The 17,187-nt window shown below is 41.0% G+C and overlaps 2 protein-coding genes across 4 annotated transcripts in view; one reads left to right on the top strand and one right to left on the bottom strand.

Moving 5' to 3' along the window:
- LOC111601268 (leucine-rich repeats and immunoglobulin-like domains protein 1) overlaps positions 1–17,187 on the bottom strand; it is a 114,450-nt gene that overhangs the window by 68,037 nt on the left and 29,226 nt on the right. Inside the window, exon 1 of one of the 3 annotated variants that reach the window (XM_030226193.1) lies at positions 5,951–6,007. The exons of 1 other annotated variant lie outside the window; for it this stretch is intronic. The gene's annotated coding sequence lies outside the window, so the exon portion shown is untranslated. Of the gene's footprint in view, positions 1–5,950; positions 6,008–17,187 lie in introns of those variants that run through there. One more of the 3 variants, XM_030226195.1, reaches the window with a different exon arrangement.
- On the top strand, positions 11,315–12,946 carry LOC111601269 (probable cytochrome P450 6a14). Its single transcript, XM_023317780.2, has 2 exons — positions 11,315–12,403; positions 12,471–12,946. The coding sequence occupies exons 1-2, from the start codon at positions 11,320–11,322 to the stop codon at positions 12,884–12,886; spliced, it is 1,500 nt and encodes a 499-aa protein (XP_023173548.2). The 5' UTR covers positions 11,315–11,319; the 3' UTR covers positions 12,887–12,946.

Raw genomic sequence — 17,187 nt, 5'->3', positions numbered from 1 at the left:
GGCGCCTACATAAATAACGCCATTAAACATGTTCGGCGATGGGCAACAACGTTTCGTCCTCAGTTGCTGCTATCCCTGCTCTATGCGTCCCAGAGCTCCATTTTTATCAGCCGCCCATTTCAAGTTTCTAAACAACGTTTTTTTTGGGCCAACTCCTGGCATGTTCTGGTCTAGCTGGTGTCCTGGCTGGCTGGCTGGCTGGCTCCATTCATGTCTGCCATATATCAAACGAGCCAGCTCATGTGTCTGAGCCCTGTCGTGCGGTTGCCTGACTGCCAGCCTGTTTAGTGTCCTGGCCAAGTCCCCTGGCCCTGGCCCTGGCCCTGGCCCTGGCCACTCGCACGCCCACTGCCCCCCTCTGCCGCCTCTCACAGTTTCTCGGCTTAATTGCCAAATGTGTTTAGGTGTGGTTTTCAGCCATGTGCCACAGCACTGAACATCGCACAGCAGCTCGCTGCCCCCACTGCCCCATTGTGCGGCTTCTTTGCTATATTTTTCTGCACGTTTCGCCACGGCAAGAGAATTAAAAATACGGCGGGCAAACGGCATTGGGCATGGCCAGGATCGCTCGCTGCCAACGTTCCACCAGCTGTGCCCCATCTCGCTCGCCCAATACATCGCACAAATTTGCATGTTTGCCTGCCCCTCGAACGCTGAGCTGGCAGCCTTTTCAAGTTTTATGGCTGCCATTTGAGCTGTATCTGTCGTAGCTAGAAGAAGACTTCCTGTTGGCATTGAAGCTACTGGCACAGGATGAGGTTGAGCACAGGTACACATAGTTGAACAGCATTTCGATGATATTTTAGTTGGGAATAAACGTGTTAAGGGAAGCCGAAAATACTCATTTTAAGTGAAAAAAAAGAGTTTTTCTAATATTATAAATATTGGATAACTTTGAGAGTATAAATAGATCTTCCAGTCTAGACAATTTAATTAGTGTTTAAGCTGCGATTCTTTGCTGTTCTGCTTACTATAAGAATAAGTTACTGGAACAGCAAAAAGCCGATAAATGAATTAGCTTTTTATCGAATTTCGATAACTTCGAAATTTCACACAGTTTCTGAGATCTAGCGCTTTATAGTAGACTAACCTTACAATAAAAAATATAACCTTAAGTTATTATAGAGCTTTAAGCTCATATAACATATTAAGATATAAGATTTAAGAGCTGCTCTACTTATCTAAGAGTCTCTTAAGTCAGTTCAATTAAAGTTATGTATTGGACTCTTTTAATTCTAAGCTCATCTCAATAGAGTAGGGTATTTGCTAGCCCATCACATATTTCATCCGAAAAAAACTTAATTCTATTTTAAAATCCATGCATTTTTAAGCTCACGCAAGATGCCTGCCGGGGCAAGCGACGTCCAATATAAATGATTCCCCCAATATCGAGCAGAAATTAAGAGTTAACTAAATGAAATGGCACAACTAATTGATTTCTCGTGTCTGCGGTGCAGAGGTGGTTGGCACCAGGAAGTGGCTGAAAAACAAATTTAGTAAATTCAAAGCAACAGGAACACGTTGCGGGCAGGTGGAAATGTCAGCAGAAAATAAAATGAAAAACAACGCAAGTAAACCAAAGTCAACAATGGAAAAACAATGCAAATAAAATGTCGAGGCGAGGTACGTGATAAACGCGACAATTTCGTGTTATAAACAAATTATACGACAGAAATGCATGAAAAAAGTGCGCGGCAGAGACGCAGAGACAGCAAGAGAGAGCGAGAGAGAGAGAGAGAGCAGCAGACAGTGCGAAAAGCACACCAAGTAGCCATAATAAATGATTAAATAAGCGTAATTATCACCTTTATGCTGTGACGCTGACGCTGACGCCGACAGCGACAGCGACAGCGACGCCAACGCCAACGCCAGTGGCGACAGCAGCGGCAGCATTGATGTTGACGTGACTACAAGGCGATAGGCCAAAAGAATGATGGCGGCTCGCATAGCCTTTCCCTATATCTCCCCTCCACTCAACCTCTTCCCTCTCCCTCGCTCTCTCTTCTCTGCCTATCTCGTTTTTCGTGAGCGCAACATTAAAACAAATTTTATTACTTTAATTACTTTATTTACATTTCGCCAAATGGCAGCCAGCGACGTCGACGTCATGCATTAAACAGGATAGCGGAAGTTAACGGGGGCATGCAAAAGGGAACGAAAAAAACTAAGCATGTTTGGTTAGCGCATGATGAACTTAAAACTACCCTGTGTTTAAATTAATGTTAAAAATAATATGTATGCAGCAAAGCATTTAAATGCATTAGACAATATAAATATATTTTATCTAAATATATATCTAGTCTTAACTAGCGTATACAAAAAATCTTATTTTAAACGCATATTTTGTTATATATTTCAAAACACTTGGTTGCGCTTGTCAAGCCACATTGACGACATTTCTGCATGCAGAGCATTAAAAGAAACTAAAAGAATGAAAACAACAACAAGTTCAGTTCAGTTCAGTTCGTTTGCCTGACTACGAGACGTGGCACATGGATAATTGTTGTCCTGATGAGCTGCGTCATGCAATGTGTTAAACTTGGCAGTTGGCACCAAAAAAAAAAGAGAAACAAAATGAGAGACAAAGAGAAAGAGGCGGTTAGACTATATATGAGTAAGTGGGAAGGAGCGAGTGGCTGAACGAAGGCGTAATGTGCCCTTGTAACGGTACATTAACATAGTCATAATTTAATTAAAGCTTCAGGCTATTGTTGTTGTGGCTGGTGAAGTTAGGGCTAATGACAGACAGGCAGGATATCAGTTTCACAAGTGAGATGTGTGTACATATATATTAAAGTCATATCACTCTTGTATATACAGCAGTGTTCATAAAAATAGTAGCAGTCTTAACACATTTGATACCAATATGACGTTTTTATATATATTTTAAAAATATTTAAATGAGTCTAAGCTTAAAATTTAACTAAACTTAAATTTGTGAGCAGAGTCTGAGCTTGGTTACTCATAAAGATTATATGCAGGGTATAATCAAGTCGTTCATAGTTTGCTTGTAGTGATTGACTTAAAATTTAAGGCCTCAACTTGACCTATATAAAACTAACGAAAATATGAAAAGTCATTTGAACTTTGGGATTTTGACTTAAATATTTATGGCATTACCCAACAACAGCAACGGTGCCTGGAATTTAATCGATTGCAAAAAAACGCTGACGATGTGTGATTAGGAAAATGTGATGCACGGGGCAGCTAGAGAAGCACATCCAATTGGACACACGCACGCTGCAAACGCGTTTTAAATGCGCTTTTAAAGACCATTACCAAAGCTCACTTGGACTGAGCCGAGATGATGACGAGCCAAAAAAAGCAGGTGGCAAGCTCTTTGTTTGCTGTCTCTGTTTCTGCTTCTTCTACTGCTGTTGCAGCATCAGTTAATTAGTTGCCACTTGGCCTTCTTTGACTTCATACTCCATTAGGTGGCAGCAGCATCTTCTCTTTGATGTTTTATTGATGATTTTGGTGATTAGCTCCAGAGCTCCACAGCAGTTTCATCTACAATTTTATTTTTTTTTTGCTCTGAGTGCAATGCAAATACTTTTCACTCTTAACATCAAGTTGCTTTAATTGCTATTTAATATTTGCACTACAAGTTGTTTGTGAGATAGAGAGAGAAGCTTGAGAGGGCGCACCTCAGTCAATCATCAATCAAAATAAAGACGCTGCTGCTGCTGCTATTTATATTTGCTTGCAGCTGATAGAAAACAGATTAGAAGCAATGCTGGGAACATAATATCTAATCTCTTGTAGCTCTAGGCGAAAGGTGACCTAAGTGATTTTAGCCAGATAATGAGTTGAGCTGAAAGCGAGAGTCCCACTGCTTAATTATCTATTGAGCTACTTAATTGTTTTTGACTCGCCCGTTTTCACACGCTCTTAGAGAGCGTATATAGAGCTGAAAAAATCTAAGCTGAGTCTATATGAACAACTCATTGTTGAACTTTTCGTCAACAAAAGGAAATTAAATTCAAAATTTTAAAGTTAAGCAAGCTGTCGATACACATGAATACATGAGTACGGATGAGTACAATGTACATGAGAACAGTACACATGACAAAAGATCACATGTAAGAAGTACACATGAGAACAGATCAACTGAGAGCAATTCATATGAGAGCAGCTTACACGAGATAAGTATTCAAGACAGCAGTACACATGGGAACAGTGAACATGAGAACATATCGACTGAGAACATTTCATATGAGAACAGTTCATATGGGAACAACACATATGTATGAGAACATTGCACATTAGAATAGTATGCATGAGAACACTTTTAAATCAGAACACTTCACATGAGAACAAAGCAAATGAGAATAGTTAACTAAGCACAGTTCACGTGAGAACACTCAATAGAAGAAAATTGCATAAAGGAATATTCACATGAGAACAGTTCATAAACGTAATATTCGCTATATAAAAGTAAAAACACTAATTAAATAAATTCAATTATTGTTTAATTTAAGTATATCAAGTTATGCTCAAATTCACAACTTTTTAGCCAATCAAAATAATTCAAATGAATAATTTATTAACAAATCATACCCTGCCCAACATCAGATTGCGAGAGTAAACATTTATTTCGAAATGGATGATATCTAACTAGTTTCGACCAACAATTGAAGCGCATGTTTTGTTAATTATTTTCATGCTCTCACCTGCTCAGGTGCAAACAAACAACCGCCAATTAAATGACCACAAAATATCTCTCATTACTGATTCTCTCTCTCTCCCTCTCTCTCTCTCTCTCTCATATGGCTAATGCCCACACGGTCCGAATTCTGTGCAATTAATGAACTTTGCGATAAAAGCAAATTGCAATGTTGCCAACTGGCGACAAACGAAACAATTAAAACATACAACAAGCCGCGTTAATTGAGCCAAACATTTGCGTAAGCGGACAACGCCATCATCGTGCCGGATCATCGTGATGATGATTGAAATATTTTGAACTTTTTTCGCTCGTTTTTCAAACACTTGACAAGTTTATGAATATTTCATTGGCAAACTCTCGGCGGAGGCCGATGGAAATGCGTCGCAAATCGAACTGAATCAATTGGGGGCGCGATGCGAGCGGGGCGTGGCATGTGTATTGCCATTAGCATATGTCATATTTCGCATGTTTTTGGCATTTAATTGCGCGTATTTCGATTGTAGTCGCTGGCTGTGCCGCAATTTTCAATTAAAATTTATGAATCGCATGGCAAAGTGAATGCCGCCCATCCGCTTGATCCCACTGTGCGCATAAATTATGGAAATTCATAAATGCCAACAAAGAGCCAGCTAAACCGGGCAGCCGGGCAGCCGGGAATCGTTTCAAGCATTTTCAAATGCAGCCGCCAAATATTTGCGCATAAATATTTGTTTCTGTTATTTGGCATTGTTAAATGCATAAATATTTGTAGCCCTTTCGATTGCCTCTTTTTTTATTATATTTTGTTTCGGCAACAATTTTCAATTAGTAACTGTTTGGCATAGAGGGTATTCCCGCAAACCAAATGCATTGACTGCATTGCGGGGGAGGGCGGCTGATTTTGACATTAGGCAAATTGAAATGTAATTGTTTTGCCCCAGCCAAAAGCCGTTGCCAACTCAGTTTATTTAACTGCCAATTCCCTTGCCTTAACCCGGTTCCCTCACTGACTCTCTCTGTCTGTGTGTGTTAATGATGCAGCCACAAAATGCCGTTTGCATATGCTGCCACTCCCATGGGTAAGCGAGAATTGAATCTGGCTACAACAACAACTCCAGCTCCAGCCGACGCCAGTCGCCAGCAGATCAAAGCGCTGCCAAAGTCAAATACATATACCTTTATAGAAATGCCATAAACAGTGCCGCATTTGCATATGTGTATGCACATACATTTGCATTGATTGCCCTTACCCTTGTGCATTGGCAGCGTATTTAAAGCTCTTCTAATTACAATTTATTTTACCTGTGTTTTCATCGATATTCATCAATTTGCGGTTAAGTAGAATAAACCAAAATTTACCTGTAAATAAAAGAATGTTTATAAATTAATATTTTTTATATTTATGATTTTTTAAGTTTTTTTTTAGTTATTTTTTAATTGAATATAGTAACAGTCTTGGCTTGCAACTGCTTAGCTTGAAAGCGCCATCTATTGTCAGGCAGCCGCTGCGAAAAGCTTTTATTGCTTAGATTTATATTCTAATAACTTAAATTCATTGAAAAAAGTTAATTTGAAATATAATAGATTTATTAATATGCATTATTTGTGCACTTAGCCATTTTTTTGAGCGATCCTTGAACTGCAAATAATTTTTTGACGTCTAAACAGTCAAAAAATCAAATAAAAAACAAAGACTTTCAGCAGATCAGGAATTATTTTGGTTTTTTATTTGAGTATTTTTGAAGTATATAATCTGAAGTATATATTTAGAATATCAGCTGCAATAATATGCATTTTAAAACATTTTGTGAAACTAGAGCCACTCACATGCCATGCCTAAGCCCTGTAGGCAGACAACTAAGGCACAGTTTGAATTTTATACTCTTTACAAAAGTGAAATTTATATAGTATATATAGATATATATCTATCTATATATACGCACATATACCTCTAACTAATAATGATAAACTAAATGTTAACCCACCACAAAATGTGACCCTTGACCTTATCCAAGTGCCTTTGTCATGGCACAGCTGGGCGCCACGCCCTCAACTTTCAACTTTTCTATTCCACATATACAGTTAAAGTTAAGTTCGAAAAAAGTGCAATAAAACGTCGCACCTAATTTCAATTTAAAATGAATAATTGCAGCCACTTGGCAACTGACGCTGAGCTGACGCCGAACGAATTAAATACAATTTTGGTAATTTGTAATTTTGGATTTTATTTCTTTTTCTGTGCTTGCTATTTTCACTGGGCACCGACAAAGCGAAAATGTAGCCATATTTCAAGCCGGCTTCCAGGTGAGTGCACATTATTCATTACCAAACACAACAACCCCTCAGCGCGGCTAAGTCCTGTGCTCAGGCGTGCCGTGTTGATGTGCATGTTATTATCCATTATATGGTTGGAAAAAAAGGGCATAACACACACACACACACACACACAGCCCATACACACCCCACACACACCCCCCACACACACCCGCTCAGTCATCTGTTCTCCACGTTGCCTTTTTAAGTATTATTAATTGTCTGCCATGTTTGCTCCTGCCACAGGACATATGACTGGCTGTGTGTGTGTGTGTGTAACAATAGCAGTTGGCATCATATGTAACTTGCCAGCTCTAGCTGCCACTGTGCGGCATATTTGTCGGCTGTCAGGTGGCATTAGCATACGAATCTAGTTTGGAAATTCATATTTTGTTTACCTCTCGGGCCAAAGCTGCAGCTAATCTATTTCTATTTAGACCGTTTAATGGGCAGCTGATTGCTTAGGCTTGACCACGAGCTACCTTTGACCTCAACATCGACTTGCTGCAACCAAGTTGTTCTTGTAGCTGGTCCTTTGTCTAACCCCCTCGCTTGACTCTGGCGACGTATGCCATGTCATGTTCAGCTGGCTGCGCTTCCACAGGGCACTGCCACGCCCCTTAAAATTGAACTCTCGCTCACAATTTGCAAGGAAAAAGGAAAACGCAAAACCAAAAACTAATGTCAGAAAAGTGCGCCACCGCAGGCCACACAAAACAAAGGTACAAATTACAGACGAGTTCAAGTCGAATGTGGAGAGCAGACTACGAGTGGTTCTAACTAGCTCTCTCACTCACCTGCTCTATCTCCTATCTCTCTCTCTCTCTCGCTGTGCGATTTACTGGTTCAATTAGCACAGCTGAACTGGCCCATAGCTGCAGGCCGGCTACAGATCGATTTTCAGAACATTCACAAGAAGCAAAACAAAAATTGTAGAAAAATTATAGAAAACTTAGACGACTGCTAAATACCCTGCTGCTTCTTCTTCCATTTCATAATACTTATAGAGAAAGAACAATTTAGAGTTACGCACGGAGCAGCTCTGGCAATGAGTCTGATACACATCTGATAGATAAAATATCTAGATAAAATATTAAAATTATAATATATGAAGTTCAAATATATTTCTTGTATATAAACAAAAACAACAGATCTATATATAGCTTATGAAGTCTAATCTAGCTCAAGCTTTATAGAGCAAAAACCATCACAAGAATTTGATTTATAATTGACTAAGCAAAAGTGCTACTATCTACGATAACTATATATTAGCTACTGCTTAAGTTATCGATAACATTTAGCTGCTGAAATAATAATAATAATAATAATAATAATAATAATAATAATAATAATAATAATAATAATAATAATAATAATAATAATAATAATAATAATAAAAAATAAGAAATGAAAGAAAATAATCTGTTTAAAATTTGAAGTAATTTTTTGGATCTCTTCAGGCTGGCGCTGAGCTTAGCTGGCGTTAAAAAAGAAGATCTAGCAATAACAGTAAATACATCTGAGTTTCTATTACCAAAACAAAGCTCAGCTGTTCATATGTCATAGTACACATATATATAGTTATTTATATATAGTTATCCGATTCAAAATAAAATTTCAACCCACAAAACTCTATGTTCCACTCAAATACTGCCCAAGTTGACGTCACAAACTCGCTCACAAAGTCAGCATGCCCTCCACAGCAGCTTATAATGAGAGCTAAAGAAAGGTACAAGCAAGTCTTGAGGCACAGATCGAAGTGTGCATAATTTGCTTAGTTTATGCATGCAGCGGCTGAGATGAGTGAGATCATAGCTGGAGCCCGTCCATAAGTTAAGCTGTTTATATCGCCTGTGTTTGGACTCGAGTTGGGTCTACGAATGGATGCACACAATTAACTAACTCTGCGACTATTCGAATCTGGGCTCTGTCGCTTGTTGTGACACGCTAAGTGAGACACTTTGTGGTGCGGAATTTATGAGTTCTGATAGAGCGCATCGAGCTCTTAAGATACTGCCCCCTTCCGATACTCTGGATCGTGCGTTGAGCTTTCGAGCAGCTGTTGACGCAGCCGAATGCCTTCATCATTGACGAACGATCGAAGCTGAGCTCTGATCTGAGACGTAATCATTAAATACCTGGGCCATAAGCGACAAAGTGTTAATCAATTCGCAGTCGTTAACAAAATTCACAGCTTCCAATTTGGGTTAAGCAATTACGAAACTTAGCAGCTGGAGCAGCAGTTTCTGTTGACAAATACTTAGCCTAGTGGAATGCAAGTCATGATTTCTAAAGCCAGGGGCGTCTGCCCAAGGGGGGCTAGTTGAGATGCAGTCGAAACTATAACTAAGCTTTATTTTTTATGCACTAGCTACAAGCTCTTGTTGTTTATGGTTTAAATAAAGTCTTATTACTTAAAGCATGTTAGTAGCATATGAATTTATAAAAAGTTTCAGAGAAGCTTAAAATTATATTATATTAAAATTGTAATATATTAAAATTATATTATATTAAAATTGTATTATATTAAAAAAACTGGAAAAAGTATTTTAAACAAATCTTTTTCTATTCATCATTTAATAAAATTTTTTGTTAAGTATTTTGAAATACTTTACTTGTTCTCTTTAAGTAAAAGATTTTTTATATTATATATATATTATATATTATAGATATTATATATATATTATATATTATATATTATATATTATATATTATATATTATATTTTTTTATATAAAATTAAAATCAAATTCTTTTTTAGAAGGTTAGGCATACTAGGCTTAACATGACTTAAAAAGTGGCAAAATGCATTTATTGTTATTTTCCACATCTTTATTATTCTGTAACTGATTTTTATAGATTTTTTTAAAGGTTATTTAAATTTTTTTAGGGATTTGCAACAGAAATTGATTTTGGCTAGCAACAAGATGGGCTAGAAAATAGAATCTTGACATGGATAAAGTCGAGTATATATATATTTAGTATATATATATGGAAGATATGTATGTATATATATATATATATATCTATATGCATGCATGTGTATGTATATCTATGTCTGCCTCTGTTCATAAAAATAGTAGTGCTGCGTTTGTATAGTGCAGCACTACTATTTTTATGAACACAACTATTTAGCATATATAAAAAGCATATATAAATTTCTATATAATATAAATAAGTATATATAATATATCCCATCAAATTATTTGATAACTAGGCAATACTTCTATGCATAAAAATATGTTCTATATCTGTCTAGTACAGCACTACTATTTTTATGAACAATATTATATAGCATATATACATATATAAATGTCTATATTATATAAATATGTCTATATAATAATAATATATAATATGTAACAATATGTCAATATAATATATCTCATTAAAAATATATTATTTGATAACTAGGCAATACATTTATGCATGCATATATATTATATAACTGTCTAGTACAGCACTACTATTTTTATGAACAATATTATATAGCATAGATACATATATAAATGTCTATATTATATAAATATGTAATTTGTAACAATATGTCAATATAATAATACATCACATTAAAAAAAAATTATATGATGACTAGGCAATATTTGATGATGTTATGTGATGACTAGGCATCTATGCCTGCCTATATATATTCTATATCTGTCTAGCACTACTATTTTTATGAACAACGCAATTATTGAGCATTGGTCCATATAATATATGACATCAAAACTGTATTTTGTACACTGTATCTGCCTAGCACAGCACTACTATTTTAATGAACATAACTGTATAAATATATATACATGTTTTTATACACTAAAATATCGCGCCCAGAAGACATGATTTGATAGCTAAGCCTCTGGTTTTATCTACACAAAAGTAAATTCAAAATAGTTTACAATAGCTTTGATATATAAAGCAGTGTCAGAGAGAAGGAAAGAGAGTGAGAGAGTGAGAGAGAGAGAGAGAGAGAGACCATATCAGAGAACAAGTTCAACAGTTGTAACAAAGAAGCTTCAGTTGCAGCGCGCAGCAAAGCTTTAATTAAACGACACAAAGAGAAAAAGTATAAGTCATATAATACACACACACACACACACACACACACACACACACACACACACACGCACACACACAGTTGTTTAGATTGATTTTGATATGAGTTACCTGCGCTAGTCAAGCGGAAAATATGAAATTAGCGGAATTTCACTCGCTGTAGGCTGAGCTACTTAGCACATGGGCCCAGAGAGAGAGAGAGAGGGAGAGAGAGGTAAAGGAAGAGCAGAGAAACGCCTCACAGAGAGAGAGAGAGAGAGGGAATCTGAACGAGCGCATTCAGTCTACTGCGAACAGTCGATCATGGCGCTTTGGTGGCTAACGCTCGGACTGCTGCTGGTGCTGCTGGCGCTGCTCTACGGCTGCCTGGAGCGCACCTACAGCTACTGGGCGCGCGAGGGGGTGCTGCACGAGAAACCCGTTTGGTTCTATGGCAATTTGCGCAGTGTGGGCCAGACGACCACGGTGCTGGAGCCGTTCCGCCGCTTCTACGAGAAGTACAAGGGGCAGGCGCCATTCGGTGGCTTCTACTTTGCGCTGCGCGGCGCTGCGGTGCTGCTGGACCTGGAGCTGGTGAAGCTGGTGATGGTGAAGGAGTTCAATAACTTCTCACATCGCGGCAACTACTACAATGCCGCCGACGATCCCATATCGGCGCATCTGTTCAATTTGGATGGGCCGGAGTGGCGGGAGATGCGCAACAAGCTGACGCCCACGTTCACCTCGCTCAAGATGCACCAGATGCTGCCGACCGTCGTGGCGATAGCCGAACGCTTCGTGCAGGTGGTGCGCAGACAGGTGGAGCTGTTCGAGAGCGCCGAGGAGTCGCCCGTGGAGGTGAAGGATCTGCTGGCGCGCTTCACCATGGACATCATTGGCAGCTGTGCCTTCGGCCTCGACTGCAACAGCCTCAACGATCCCGACGTCGAGTTCTGTCGCCTGGGCCAGAAGGTGTTCACGCAGCGGCGCCATGGCCGCCTGGCCTTCGCCCTGCTGCAAACCTTTCCGCGCCTGGCCAAGCGGCTGCACATCAAAATGGTGCCGGACGACGTCAGCCAGTTCTACATGCGCGTGGTGCGGGAGGCCGTCGACTATCGGGATAAGCATCGGGTGCAGCGCAAGGACTTTCTCAATCTGCTGATGGAGCTGCGCGCGGAGCCAGGTGGCGGCCTCACCTTCAATCAGCTGGCGGCGCAGGCGTTTGTCTTCTTTCTGGGCGGCTTCGAGACGAGCTCCAGCACCATGGGCTTTGCCCTCCATCTGCTGGCGCTGCATCCCGAGGTGCAGCAGCGCGCCAGAGACGAGGTGCAACAGGTGCTCGCCAGGCACAAACAGCTCAACTATGAGGCGCTGCGCGACCTCAAGTATGTCAAGCAAATTGTCCAAGGTAAGTCGAGATCTGCCGAGATACCCTGTAAAGACTTCAGCCAACTGCTGTTCGCTCTATCCGATAGAAACGCTGCGCAAATATTCGATCGCCTCCATTTTGATACGACGCACGCTCGAGGACTTTCCCGTACCGGACTCAAGCTACACACTGAAGGCCGGCACACCTGTGGTCATACCTGTCGATGCCATACACCATGATCCGGACATTTATCCGGAGCCGGACAAGTTCGATCCCGATCGCTTCACACCCGAAGCCATCGAGGCGCGTCACTCGGCCGCTTGGCTGGGCTTCGGCGCTGGGCCCAGGAACTGCATCGGACTGCGCTTCGGTGAGATGCAAACGTTGGTGGGTCTGGCGGTGCTGCTCCACAACTTCAAGTTCTCGCCAGCCAAGGCCACCGAAATACCCCTGCAAATAAACAAGACCAGCTTCTTCCTGCAATCCCAGGGCGGCATCGTGCTCAATGTGCGGAAAGCCTAACGGAGTCCAAATGGCAAGGAAAACTTAGTTCAATTCAATAAATAATTTATTTATATATTTTATTACATTTTAATATTATTGCCCACATTATTTTTATTTTGTCATTGCATTTGCTTTTAATAAAATATTTTTTTTCTATTTAATCGATTCGTTTTCTCTAAGCAACCTCTGAGAGGAAGCCGAACGCTTATCAAAGCTTTGATTTGCTACAGTTTGTTGCAACATTCATTCCGTTAGTTCTATGAGTTGAGCTCAAAATGTCAGTCATTGTTGGGAAATATTCGAATACTTGCTCAGAATGAGCCAAAGGGGTATATGGGTGGGAGAGTGTTCGAGTTGAGTTCTATCTAAGGGACATACTCGAAGCTTAGCTGGCTTAATTAGGGTAAGGAATCAGAAAGAGAGAGGGAGGGGGTGAAAGAGAGAGAGGGGGAGAGAGGAGGTAAGAGAGAGAGAGGAGATAACAGGGTGAGAGAAGGTAAGATAGAGCAAGCAGGTAAGAGGAGGAAGGAAAAAGGAAAGAGGAGAGAGAGAAAGAAGGAGGAGTGAGGGGAAGTGAGAAAGAGAGAGGAGAGAGGAAAGAGGAAAGAGAAAAGGAAGAAAAAGAGATTGGAAGAACGAGGCAGGAAGAGAATGAGGCAGATAAAGAGAATGAGACAGAGAGAGGGAGGGAGGAAGTGAAAAAGAGAGAGGAAGTATCAGAGAGAGGGAGGATGAAAGAAGAAGAATGAACGAAGGAGGGAGACATAAGGGGAGAAACTGAAGGAGATGAAAAGAGAACGAAGGAAATAGAGAAAAAGAAATAGAAGGACTGGGACAGAGGGGGAGAAAGAGAGTGAGAGAGTGAGATAGAGATATTAAGATATAGAGAGAGGAGAGCGATGAAAAGGGGAAACGAGAGATAGACAGATAGATATATAGATAGAAAGAAATAGATAAGTAGAGACGAAGAGTGAGAGTGAGAGAGAGAGAGAGAGATAGATATAAAGAGATAAATGGAGAGAGATAGCAAGAGTGCTAGATAGATATAGATACAAAGAGATATAGAGAAATAAATATAAAGGCAGATAAAGACATAGACATGTTAGAGCTGCTAAGTTATAAAGGAGCTTTAGCTAAGTCCCCAACACAACTTTTGCACTGCTAAACATTAATAGTTGAACAGTTGCCCAAACTCACCCCCAGCTAGAACTGTCTTCGGGTGATGAATAAATTATCAGACACTTCAACAGGCAGTGACACTATAAATGAAGTATGACTGTCGCCCAGGTGGGTAGACATAATCATGCATGCAACTTAATTAGCTATGCGACCTGTTGTCGATGGGCTCGTTGAGTTATGTCTGTCGGCTCGAGTTGGCTCTGCACAGCTGCTCATGATTTTTGTCACACAATAAATTATGCAATTTCAATCGCGATCAGTCGTTCGACCTGTAAAGACGTGAATTCGAACAGCCTTCGCTTAAGCTCTACTGCTGCAGAGTTCTAAAAATAGAACTTTGCGGTGCATTCTTCAACGCAACAGCAACAAAAACCGCACACGCAGCGTTTTCTTATCGCTTGCTTCCGCGTAACTCAATTGCTTTAATTGCAATTTACGAAATTTCGTCGCTTGGCGCGAGTGCGCCTGCACTCAAAAGCACAATCCGCGATGACATCTAATGTCAATAACCTCGCTACAGCTGTAAAGGTAAATGCAGAAATGCAAGCCCAGCTTAACGTTGTGATGGCAAATAGGCAAGCCTCCATCATGCCAATAAACTCAAAAATAGATATCGCCTCCGTGCAAGGCATCACTAACAACAAAAACACGAAACGTAAACAGCCAAATTCACCAAAAACCATCAAGAAAAGGCTCATCTTCGACGAACCAAGCACCAGCAATGCAGCATTAATATCAGAAAATCGATTTTCACTGCTCGTAGAAGAAGATGAAGACTACAGCGAATCACCTGTAGCTCCAGAAGCCCCAGTATTGACCGACCAGCAAACTACTCCGAAACCTCGTCCGCCCCCCATATGGTGTCCAAACATCAAGTCTGTGGCCCTACTTCAACAGATAATAGATAAAGTAATTGATGCTAAATCATACGTAATTAAGCCAAAGAAGAATAACATAGGTGTATTAACCCAATGCAGTGAGGACTATCGCAGAGTTATAGACCACTTTACTAAGCTGGAATTGGAGTTCCACTGCTACCAGCTTAAGGAGGACAAACCATATAGAGTCGTGTTCAAAGGGCTTCACTCCAGCACTGATACAACACTAATTAAAAAGGAATTGGAAACCAAAGGCCACACAATTACAAATGTGCACAACCCACTGAGCCGTATGGACAAAACACCGCTAAATATATTTTTTGTTGACGTGGCTCAGGCCCCCAACAACAAAGAAATTTTGGACATTCGAGTTGTCTGCAGGCAACGCTGCACAGTGGAACTGCCAAGAAGATACAACGACCTGACACAATGCCATCGCTGTCAAGAATTTGGACACACACAACGCTACTGCCACAAAGCTCCCAGATGTGTGCGTTGCGCCGGGAAACACGCATCCAAAGACTGCACCCGCGAAAAGGACCAGGCACCAACTTGTGTGCACTGTGAGTTACAGCACCCAGCCAACTATAAGGGCTGCCAAGTATACAAGCGGTTGCGCAAATTGCAATCCCCAGCACAAAAAAGGAGTCCCACACAAACACCGTCTACGGGTCCGAGTACTGCTTCCGAAATTACAAGGCCCCGGAGCATTACCCAAGCCACGAGCTTTGCAACGCCTATTAGTGGTGTTTCTTACGCACAGGCCGCTAGAGGTGGACCGTCAAATAAGAATACCACAAGTGACACTTTGTTCACTGAAATGCTTCAGCAACAACAACGTCAGTTTGACGCAATTAATGCCGAGCTCAAAGCGATGCGAGAAGTACAATCCCAACAAGCAACCATGCTAAACAGTTTAATGGCCATCATAACCAAGCTTGCCTACAAATAATGGCTTTACGTGTGGGTATCTGGAACGCCAATGGCCTGAGAAACAAGACTCAGGAACTGGCTGCGTTTCTCTCACAAGAAAACATAGATATAATGTTAATAACAGAAACTCATGAGTGCCCCACTACACAAATTTTCGGATACGAACACTATCAGGCTCATGGTGAAGGAGCAAACTGCTTTGGTGGATCCTCAATCCTCATACGAGCAACAATACCGCATACACCTTTACTGCCAATTTGCAACGCAACAATGCAGGTCTCAGCCATCACCCTGCCTACGTCTATTGGAGCGATCGAAGTTGCGTCAATTTATCTTCCGCCAAACACTGGTCTGTGTGATCATCACATGGAACAGGTTCTAGGCCAAAGGTTGAATAAGACCCTCATCGGCGGCGACTGGAATGGATGGCACCCATTTTGGGGAAGCAATAGTGCGAATCGTCGCGGAGAAGTCATATTTGAGGCGATTCAAAACTTACAATTCAGCATATTGGCGACTGGAGCCCCCACCCGTTACCCAATTAATGGACACAGGCCCTCGGCAATCGACTTCGCTGTCTACAAAGGCATCTGTGACCGGCAATTGACCATTGAAGAATCCTTGGACCTATCCTCTGACCACCTGCCACTAATAGTCACAATCCACGCGCAGCCACAGCCCTTGCCCATTAGGAAACAACTACTGCCAGCAGGATCAGATTTAGGAGTCTTTAGGCGCGAGCTCCATTACTCTTTGCACATAGAAATGGAACTTAACACTCCTGAAGACGTGGACTACGCAGCAAACAAACTGCAGGAAGAAATAGTCAAAGCTGCGCACCAAGCCGCCCCACCATCTTGCCAAACAAGACAACAGTCTCCGTACAACATCCCCCTCACCTTGGAGGCCCAACACCTACTAATACACAAAAGATGGGCCAGGAGACGCTGGTTAAGATTACGCACGCCTGATGCCAAATCCATGTACAACGAAGCCACGAGGCATCTTAAAGCTGCTCTCGCCCTGCTTCAAAAGAGGTGTATCAGCGATGCGCTGGTACGAGCTGAATCGCCCACTGACGCAGAGTTTCAATTATGGAAATTTACAAGAAAGCTCAAACGGCAGCCAATACGACGTCATCCCATTCGGAGCATTTCTGGTTCCTGGCACATTGGAGACGAAGCTCAAGCTGAGGCTTTTGCAAACCACCTTCAAGACCAATTCACGCCGGTGATTACCGCAGAGGCCTCAGAAATCGAAGCAACAGAAGACATCGTTCTCTCGCCCCTCCCAGCTGAAGACCAGATAACTGGATGTACAAAAGAAGAG

This window comes from Drosophila hydei, unplaced genomic scaffold (assembly GCF_003285905.1).
Source record: "Drosophila hydei strain 15085-1641.00,03,60 unplaced genomic scaffold, DhydRS2 tig00000060-arrow-pilon, whole genome shotgun sequence".
Classification (NCBI taxonomy): domain Eukaryota; kingdom Metazoa; phylum Arthropoda; class Insecta; order Diptera; family Drosophilidae; genus Drosophila; species Drosophila hydei.
This window is presented reverse-complemented; position numbering and strand designations above follow the sequence as displayed.

Coding starts and splice junctions, on each gene's coding strand:
- LOC111601269 (XM_023317780.2), top strand. CDS start 11,320: ATGGCGCTTTGGTGGCTAACGCTCGGACTGCTGCTGGTGCTGCTGGCG. Junction 12,404..12,470: donor TGTCAAGCAAATTGTCCAAG/GTAAGTCGAGAT, acceptor TCTATCCGATAG/AAACGCTGCGCAAATATTCG.